Below are 10,805 nucleotides of genomic sequence, written 5' to 3'. Positions count from 1 at the left end.
CAGTGAAGGAAACATCTCTACTATATCATCAAGTATCTCAATCCTCATTGTCATTATGTCATCTTTAAGACAGAACCTCTTTTGAGGCAAGCTCGACAATGCAGTCGTGAGGAACCTAGGTTTTGAGCCGTATCGGTTAGGAGCTTTTGATTCTGGTTTCTGTAAATAGTCTCAGTTTGACATACCAGAAATTGGGTCGTTATAATTTGGTATTAGAGCAGTTCATTCCCAGTAGAGCCTGGGGAGTGGACTGACTATGCTTCATTGCATACTCTGCTTGTATGTCTCATACTGTTAGGATATCTTTAAGATACATTTGGTATGAATGTCTAAGAATGCTCATTTTGGGAATGTTCATGCTTAACTTGAGATATTAAGACTGATCACCTTAATGTTGATTGTTTGGTATGGATAAATAGCTGTAAATAGGCATAGTTTAATTGAGTTCCGAACAACAAATCGATGTGAGATACAGCTATCTTCATAGCTGTTATGATCTCCATGGTTATGACTATGTGAGATTTGGGTATTGTAAGGAACGGACCGATCTCTTCGTTAGGATGGCTTGAAGGAAATAGACCGCTTGGAGATGGATTCTTGCACGTGGCTGAAATTTTGAGGGCAAAATATTCTTTAAGGATGGTAGAATGTAACAACCCAGTTTTCGAGTACGCGAGATCTTTTCTGAAGACACGGAGTTCTTTAGAAGACCAGTGAAGGGAACATCTCTACTATATCATCAAGTATCTTAATCCTCATTGTCATTATGTCATCTCTAAGCCAAAACCTCTTTTGAGGAAAGCTAGACAACGCAGTCACAAAAAACCTAGCTTTTGAGCCGTATCGGTTAGGAGCTTTTAATTCCGGTTTCCATAAATAGTCTCAGTTTGACGTACCAAAAATTGGGTCGTTACACTATGGCTGAACATGAGAATGAAAATTGAAATTTGTTGTTGTTGAGGAATTTGTTGTTGAAGTCCCTGATGAATTTGAACCTTGATTTGGAATTTTTTTTCCATAAAATTTGCCAAATATAAAGCATAGAAAAGAGATTCTGGATTTTCAGTGAAAACTTCTATGTGAATCTGGATCGGTAGTCCATTGATGAAGCAATGTAAAAAAATTTCATTATCATACATATGAACAAAATTTGCATAAGTTGTGAATTTGTCATAATACTCACTCATAGTGGTAGTTTAGATGATGTTTGAGTTCGCCAAACAACTCCAAAAATTAGATAGAGTTCAATGAAAGCACGTTATCAAAATGGATATTATAGTGCTATTCGAATTCAAGGCAAGTATCTTTGGGTTATAAAACATATATAGAACGGTTAACCACTAGATCGACTATGATTGATTTTTATTTTTGTTGTTTTGTCTTTAATTTTTTTTTAATTTGTTTAGTTATTCATTTTGAATTAAAATATTTGATTTTATTAGAAGAAATTGTACAATATCATAACTTTAAATCAATCAATAGAAATGTGGTTGACGGGCGTGGAATGTCCGATAAGGAGTTAATATTACACAAACAATAAGAGTGTTAGGTTTGCGATTTGGTTCGATTTTTAGAAAAAAAGTCATCCAAATCAATTATACGTAAAATATTTAATTTGGTGGTTCAAATTTTTTGTGAGATCAACCAAACCAATTAAAAATAAATTGATTTGGTTTAGTTTTCAATATTTACACTAATTTAAAAAACAGTGGTACTCAAGATAAAAACAATTATTTTTACAACACATTTGGAATCAATTCTCTAACTTAAGTAGCCTCAGCTTTTATAAAATTATTGCACATGAATAAAAGCAATGGTGCTCAAGAAATAAATATGGTAGAAGCATAAAATTCCTGAGTTAAGAAACTATATTTAAATTATGAGAACTAATAATGGATATAAGGTCAAAATTGGGCACTGGTATTAAGAGATTTTAGGAATTTAGACCTAAAAGCAGAGTAAATACCTGGAAAACTATGTTGACAGATAGAAAATAGAAATAAAAACAAACATAAAGCAGAATAAAAAAGTTAAAAATTAGAATAGAATAAAATTAGAATCAACAACCATGAACCAAAATAAAAAGAGTATATACCCATTTTGGTCCTCAAAGAATTTCAGACTGGACACTTTAGTCCCCAACTAAAATTAATTACTCGATTGATCCTTAACAATTAATTCCGTCAGTCACTTAGGTCCTTTACTCCGTTAACTCTAACGGAGGACAAAATCGTCCTTGACAACTCTAACAGGGGACAAAATAGTCCCTGATCTCCTCTGTTCAGAAATGACACTGTTCTCTTCTAATTTCCATCATATCTCGCATAACACTAGCAGTCTAACACTGTAACTTCAAACTACACAATGCACACTATAAATTTAATGTTCACAAGAAAAAAATTCTCAACTTGTTCTCAACCAATTTATACTCAGGAAACTAATGCCTATGTCTCTCAACTACTTATCATCTTTGATGGATCCCATAAATCTAGACAGCAAGTCTGATTTATTAAGACCCGTCATCGTCGTTGCCATCTCCCTCCTCCTCTTCCCTATCATCTCCATGACCATATTGTCCACCACTCCGATCGCTTCCTTCAGCTTCTTCTCCGAACCAATGTTCAGTAATCACTTCAGTTTTCATATGAGCGGCAATGGAGACATTGCTCGTTGTACTGATAGCTTGGATGCGAGGTCAAAGCTGTCTGTCAACTTGGACTCTGGAAAAGAAGGAATGAAGCACTCGGTATCTATTTCAAATGAGAATTTGCATATGATGTCGAAGGAGAATCTTCTCATGATGTCCTAATGTCCAACAATCTATATTGCTTGCCGGAGAGTGGAGAAAGGTGTGCCCTTGGAGTAGTTGTGGAACTTGGTCTTGAGGATGTCGTGGACGTGTCGGGGTTGGAGGTGATGTTATCGAAGACATGGAAGTTGATGCTTTTGGTGGGTGAAGTGCAGAGGAGGTGGATGTACCAGTCACAAAGATTTAGGAAGTGTGTGGTCCATGACATGTTGAGGTAGGTGCGATACGTGTCACAATTACACCATTGTTTAATCTTGGAGCTAAAGAGGAGGAAAGAAAAGATGGAAAAGAAGACTGTGAAGGTGAAGAAGGAGAGTATGAATGTTAGGGTTATGCGAGATATGATAAAAATTTGGGAAGAACAGTGTCATTTTTGAATAAAGGGGTCATGGATCATTTTGTCCCTTGTTAGAGTTGTCAGGGACCGTTTTGTCCCATGTTAGAGTTGTCAAGGACTATTTTGTCATCCATTAGAGTTAACGGAGTAAAGGACCTAAGTGACTGACGGAATTAATTGGACTAATTAAGTAATTAATTTTAGTTGGGGACTAAAGTGTCCAGTTTAAAATTCTTTGGGGACCAAAATGGGTATATACTCAAATAAAAAATAGATAAAATCAGAAAGCAAAAAAAAATCAGAATGAACAACCGAAGCAAGTATAAAGAACAAATCAGAATATAACAAATTCAACAAAAGCAGAATCAACAGAATCAAAAGTGCTAGTTAATTTCAGTTGTTGTGTCCTTTTCCACATGCTTCTCGCAAAGGTGCTAGTTAATTCCAAACTCTGAAAAAGCAAATTCATTCAAATCAAATTCAGAAAACCCTCGTAGATGAATCAAATATTCATTTTTTCCTCAAAAATTGTAACCAAACCAAAAGACTTACATTTCTTCTGCTTCTTCTACCTCCTGTTAGATATACTACCCAAAGATATCAGCATTAATAAGCAATATCTTGTTCTAAGAATCAACTGGGCAATGTCTCTTGAGGATTTCGATTAACCGTAAATTAGAATTGAAAAAAAATAGAAACAAAACAAAAAGTTCAGAATACAAAAAATAAAAAACAAACCTGAGGCTCCATTACAGAAGAAGATGGAGACAATATATGGCCAGACGATGACAGGTGGGCGACTGCGAGGGAGGCGATGGGGTTAGATGGAGACACTAGAGTGCTAAACGGTTGGACTGCAAAAGGGGTTGACGACCATGATGGCGCTGCACAGGGGCAGACTGCTTGTATTAGGTTGACAATAGTAGTAATGGAGAACGATCATAGGAGACGGTTCTACGATTGACGCTGCACGACTCTACTGTGATTGTTGGAGAGTGAGATGACACTGTGTGCGGGATAGGGAGAGGGGCTCGGGGCTTGCCCTCTGTGAGTTAAAGTTAGGGGTGTGCGACACTCTCTAAGTTTCTATGACTTAGGATTAGTGAATGAGTGAATGAATGCACTGGAGTGGAGTGTGTACTGCTTAGTGTTAGCGTCAGTCAAGGTAAGGAAATTTTTGAAAATTTATGGGATAATTATATATAGGGACCAATTCAATTTGGTTTAGTTTAGATTTTCATGCAAGAATCGAAAAACGAATCAAAGAGAAAACAACAAAATTACAATTTTTCAGTTTTTTTTTTTATTTTTACTCTTATATATATGGTACACTCTATACTTTTTAATAAATATATTGATGCTTCCACGATTGATTTTGTGCCTTTGGAGTTTGTACTTATTTTTTGGATTATCGACTTTGTTCTTGTACTGCTATCATGTAAAACATTCCGTTAATTATTTAACTCTGATCTTACAGTGGGACTGCCGGACTGCATTGAAACTAAATTAATCTTTTTTTATTCAAATAGGACACTTTAAATGATCAAAACAGGATTATGCCCAAACATAGAAGACCAATTTAATACTTTATCCTTAATATTATTAAAAAGAAAGTTTTTAATAGAAGGCATATTAATCTTGGTTTATATACAGAAGTTAATACTTCATTTGACTTTTGAAATTTAAAGTCAGACTCAAATTGATTTCTAAACATTATTATTAGAAAACTATTTATTATAGACGGATATTTCCAATAGATTTTATCCCATGAAAATAAAGACAAATTTTACAAAAAATTTTTTGTTAAAAACAAAAAAAATAAATTAGTATGAATTGCAGAAAAAAAAACCGGTCAATAATTATATCAGACAAAGTAGTATTTTTTCATAAAAAATAATTACCGATAAAAAATCTTTCTGTAATTTAAAAATTTCTGTCGAAAAATATTGAAATAAAGGTTTAGTTCATTGTACTCCCAAATCCCAATCCTTCATTTCACTTGTTTCACGTTTTCTTTTCTTTGTCTCCATTGAAAAAGTGACGTCCTCCACTGTCGCTGCTGTCGCCGCCCCTCGCGTCGCACGAACTCCCTTCACCGCTCCTCTCATCGCATTTGCTCCCTTCGTCGCCATTGTCGCACGAGCTCTCTCCGCCGTGCTCTTGTCTTACGAGCTCTCTCCGCCGCCGCTCTCGTCGCTGCTTCTTTTCTCCTCGCCGGAGGTTTGTAATCGTCTCCTCTCGTCGCCATTAGTTCAGGTAGGCCTCTGCCTCCTTCTCGTCCCTAGCCCTATCCCTTCCATTGTGATTCTGTTATGATTTCATTATCCCTAGCTCTTGCCCTAACTCCGTCCCTTCCTTGTTTTGCTTGCAGTTGAAAACCGAACAATACAATTGAAGAGAGCTCTTATGTTTGCAAATCAGTTGTTGCTGCTACAAAGAATGGAGTTTCTAAATTCTAAGGTATGAATTTTGTACATTCCTGTAATTTGTGAAATCTAAAACATAACAATTTCTATGAATTTTGTATAGAATGAAGTTTGTTTATGAACTATATATCTGAATTGCTGAGATTTCTTATCTGGAATTTGCATGCATGTTCTTGTTATGACTGTTGAAACTGAGACTTACAAGCTTTAAAACTAGTGTTTACCAATGGAATTTCAATTAATCTTTTCGAACCATAACTAGTGATTTCCTTAATTTGTTGAGAAAGGAATAGAGAAAGGACAAGGAAGCAATTCCCTAAAATTTGAATGTTGCTTGAGGCGGTACTGCCTCTTTTCAGAAGGCTATAAGGTTGCATTGTTGCTGTATCCTCATCATTGGGAGACTCGTTACTGCATTCTAATTTGTCTATGTATCTCCTTAATCCAATTTTTAATTTCCACGAACCCTAACTATTGATTTAACTTTGATCGGGAATCAGATAGTGAAGGAAATCGAGCAGGACCTATCTGGATTCAAGTGTGGCATTGCTCATCTCTTCTGTAAGTATAATCTATTTTGTTTCATTTTGACTTTGATTGTTTGAGCTTAGTGCCACTGAAATTGGAACTGGAACTGGAACTGAAATCGCAGTGCAGCACGAGTGCTTTTCTTACTAACGAGAATTATGATTCTGATGTTCGTGATGATACTGAAACCTTCCTCAATCGAATTGTTCCTGAGGTTCATACATTTTTGTTATTACTATTCTCTTCTTATTTTTATGTTAATAGTTAACTATAAGTATAGCAATTCCAAGAACATAACTTGTGGTGTGCAGTGTTCATCGGCACCTTGGAAGCATGCTCTAGAGGGTTAGTTGACTGTAATTTAGTATTTTTTTTTAATTTATTCTGTGAGTTTGGGTTTACAAGCTTAAGATTGAGTTGCCGTGATCTTGTAGAATTAATTTTGATTATTAGTGGGTTTAGTTTTATGTGATTTGCATTTGGAAATTTTTATCCAAGTTCGGTCGACAATGAATGTTATTTTAGATGATTTTGTGGTGAAAGAAATATGGGGATTTCCGTTACAAATTATAGTTGGAGCTGTGTTTTGAAATCTGAACAGACTTTTCCAGTTTTAGACATTGAGCATGCTAGGCACCAACCTTCTATAATGTGATTTTTTGTCTTGTAAGTTATTCATGCTTCCTTCTAGTGTGCAAAACTTTTTCCTTTAGCTGCACTAGTATACAGAATTTCTAATCAATGATTAGCAGCTAAGAACTCATCTTCTAACACCAGAACTTCTAATCAATGATTAGCTGTTGTATCCTTGAATTATTTTAATGAATATTTAAAAATAAATATAAATGATAGTTGGACTGCTAAGTTATCAAAGAGAGTGTGCTTATAGGCCTTTATATTGGATTCAGAGCATGAAGCTCATGTTTCAGATTTTGGGACTGCTAAGTTTCTCAAGCCTGGTTCATATAGTTGGACAACAATTGCTGGTACTTTTGGCTATGCTGCTCCAGGTTACACCTTTTCCCTTATATTGCATTGAAAACATTGATATGGTTAAACATTGATAGGGTGTTGTATGATAGATGAAATGTTGCTTGTGTTGGATGATTCATAGGTACTAAATGCACTCAGGAGCATTTGTGAGCAAGTTTGTCAATTTAGACTTAAAGTATTATATAAGGTTCTTGAATTGGATGCCGGCAGCATTGCAAATGCCGAAACCAGAACTAATTGACCATGCAGGCCTGGATTCCGCTGTATACTTGAGGATATACTTGATCGGGTATGCTCCTAAAATATTATTTGCAGTAACTATGGTTGTGTATCTGATATTAAATTTATATATTAATTTGGGGCAGCCATTGATCAAATTGTTCCTTTCTTTCTTATTGAGTTGCTATATATTCTCTCAGGCTAAAAATATTTGTCCCCGTTGCTAAGATTGTTTAACTCCTAATTCAAAATTTATACTCAAAGTGTATCCTATTTGTTTTTATTTCAAAAGTCACAGTGCTCTTGAAGAAATTACTCTTTACTTGTGCAGGTACTTGTTAGGAATGTACCACCTGATCCTGATGAATCAGTTAGTGAGCTAGTGGAGCATTTCTTCTCGGTCAACCATCCAGACCACTAACTATCTCACTCATCAGGTCCGATCCTAAATTTTCACCACCACCATTGGTTACTTATATCTTGTTGTTTTGTGTTTAAATGGAATTTTCATGCCTAGTATAAATAGCAAGATTAAGATATTTCTAAAAGAGATAGATATGATGATAATCTAAAGTTTGCAACAATTTAAATTCAATTTATGTTACAGGATTGTCACACCATAATTGCAGTGTGGCTTCAACATTTATATCTATATCCAAATTGCTTTGTTATTCTTTTGACTTACAGTGCAGTTATATTTATATGTAGGTTATTTACAATGCAAAGAAACTTTCTAGCCTAGTTGCTAAGAAGAAGAAAAAGCAGAACTGGCTTGACCATAGTTGAAAAACTATTGATTATTTTAGTACCTATAAATCATATAAATTATTCTAAAAACAAAATAGGTTATTTTCTTGTCTTAAATATTATTCAACAAGATTATTTTCTTATATCATAGTATCCTTCAAATGGAGTTTTGCCTCAATCCCCTATGCACACCAAGAGCCTGGCTGTTCTCAAGAAACAGGTAGGTGAATGTGCTTTGGAATTTGGAATTGGTAGCAGCAAGTTTTATTAATGAATCTGAGATTTGATATTATAATTTTTTATTGTAGTTGATAAGAAGAAAAATGGTTAAAAGTGCCATTTTACATTTAAAAGTCTTATTAATGAATCTCTATTTCCTTGCTAATTCCAATTTGTTTGGTCCAATTTCCTAAATTCAATCTTCGCCTTCCATGCAATTGGACAGTACTATGATAGTGTTTCTGCCACCTAGGGAATCGAAATGCTTCCCACGCTTCCCTTTCTCCTAGCGTTTCGTCTAATTTTGATTCCAACTAATCGTTGTTTACGCTTTTTACAGGGTGTAGTAATGGTTGATCCTCCTGTCTAATAATCACAACAATAGCAAAAAATGGTATGCTTTCTAGTGTAATATTGCCACAAAGGATATTTGCTAAGAGATATTTTGACCCGTTTTTCTAATGTAGCCAGCATGAATGTCTGTCTTCTATATATGTTGCAATGGAAACTATATTTTCCTTTAGGAAGTAATTGAAGCCCAATAACTCTGATATGAAAACACTTGATTTATGTGATGCTATTTTCAGCAAAAATAGTTTTATTGACTGAATCTAATGTTATCATCCTTTCAACTCCAATCTTATTTGTGGCATAGAAGTATTTTACTTCTCTGAAATTTCGAAAGTTGAAATTTTTTCAGCATTTTGAAGGGAACTCATATTGAGAAGTAGTGAAATAGCAACCTTTGATGCCATCTTCAATTTTAGGTAACCCCCTAAGTTGTGTTCCCTTTTTTTCCCTGTTTTCCATTATTGCATGTTTGAGTGATGAGAATTGAGAATTTCTTTAAATCACAAATTAGGTTTCATCTACAGCTATTACTAAATGGAAATGTTGCAGGAAGCTAATGAAGAATCAAAAGCCGTTACAAAAGCATCTGCTATGAAAGGTATATTGCAATGCAAACTCCCCCTATATATTAGTCGAAAGCATTAGAGTCGAATTGGGTCATAATGTGTGAGATGTTATTAGGTATCTTAGGAAAGTGGGAAACCACACCTTAAAAGCTAGTTGTTACAAAAGTGTGAGATGTTGCAGGAAGCTAATGAAGAATCAAAAGCCGTTACAAAAGCATCTGCTATGAAAGGTATATTGCAATGCAAACTCCCCCTATATATTAGTCGAAAGCATTAGAGTCGAATTGGGTCATAATGTGTGAGATGTTATTAGGTATCTTAGGAAAGTGGGAAACCACACCTTAAAAGCTAGTTGTTAAGGGAGAAAAACCACTCTCCTTATATACAACATCAAGCATCCCATACTACTCGATGTGGGACTTTGAGCACCCATAATACCCAAGTCCCTAACAGATGTTTTTGGCATCAATATTGCTATGTAAATATTCATGGTTCATATTGCATAAAATCAATAATTTTTAAATATATTGCCTTTTCCATTAGGACATTATGCGTAGTTGAAACTTAATACTCTATGATCACTGACGGAAATGCAACATCATTTTCAGCTATCAAGAAGAGGATGGAGAAGGATATTGATAAAGTTGGAAAGATTGCACATGGTGTCAAAACAAAAGTAGAAGCTGTAAACAGAGATGTAATGAGACGAAGATAATGACTTGATGCATAACTTAGTATAATTGAACAATACATTGAGTTTATGTTTTGAATAATAGTTGATGTATGGTTGTTACTTATTATTATAGTTGATCTATCAATACATTTTGTTTATGTTTTGAATTATATTGACTTGTTTGTTTATAGTACTTTTATTTTAGTTTGATAATATGCTGAATTTGTTTATTTTTTGAAATATTATAAATATTCGAATACAAAGTAGATAAAAATTTGTATTTATTAAATTTATATTTATTTTGTATGAAAACAGGTTTATTTTGCAATGAAAAAATCTAAAAGAAAAATTTTTACCTTACTGACGGATTTACAGACGAATTTTCTGTCTATATTCAGACTTTGGAATGATTTTTCAAGGTTCCAATTACCAACGGAAAATCTGTCGGAAAATCTGTCGGAAAATCTGTTGCCAATTACTGATGGAAAATCCGTCAGAAAGTTTGACGCTCGAGGAATTGGAAGGGAAAATTTATAGAGGAAAAATGTCATGGTAAAATTCTCTTGGTAATTTACTGAAGGAAAAAAAATCTGTCGGTAAATAATTTTCGACGAGACTTTTACAGAGGCACAAAATCCGTTGGTAACCAAAAATTCGTCTGTAATATAGACCAAATCTGTCTATATTAAATAATTTTCTAGTTGTGAAAATTAGAATTAATTCAACTCAATTATCAAAATTCATAATAATAACACATGTTAGTTTTTGAGCTAATTTATGTATTAGCATGTTGATTTTATACATTAACTTGCTAAGATTTAGACTTATTGTCTAGATTTTATGTAACTAAGACTTACTAGACTTCTTAAAATTTTAATTGATTTTCCAACATTCTCATGAAGACTATAATAACAAGTTCAATTTAAAAAAAATGCGA

General features: G+C 34.1%; 1 protein-coding gene across 1 annotated transcript; it reads left to right on the top strand.

Moving 5' to 3' along the window:
- The first annotated feature begins 2,440 nt into the window (after positions 1-2,440).
- LOC107625335 (uncharacterized) lies at positions 2,441-10,038 on the top strand. Its single transcript, XM_088505870.1, has 12 exons — positions 2,441-2,746; positions 2,839-3,023; positions 3,939-4,051; positions 5,185-5,402; positions 6,144-6,314; positions 7,009-7,110; positions 7,215-7,382; positions 7,644-8,672; positions 8,979-9,045; positions 9,179-9,227; positions 9,377-9,425; positions 9,804-10,038. Exons 1-7 carry the CDS (start codon positions 2,441-2,443, stop codon positions 7,332-7,334), a joined length of 1,215 nt encoding a protein of 404 aa, XP_088361996.1. The 3' UTR covers positions 7,335-7,382; positions 7,644-8,672; positions 8,979-9,045; positions 9,179-9,227; positions 9,377-9,425; positions 9,804-10,038.
- The last annotated feature ends 767 nt before the right edge of the window (positions 10,039-10,805 follow it).

This window comes from Arachis ipaensis, chromosome B2 (genome assembly GCF_059453495.1).
Source record: "Arachis ipaensis isolate K30076 ecotype BB chromosome B2, ASM5945349v1, whole genome shotgun sequence".
Lineage (NCBI taxonomy): Eukaryota > Viridiplantae > Streptophyta > Magnoliopsida > Fabales > Fabaceae > Arachis > Arachis ipaensis.
Note: the sequence above shows the minus strand (reverse complement) of the source record. Positions and strands in the feature narration are given on the sequence as shown.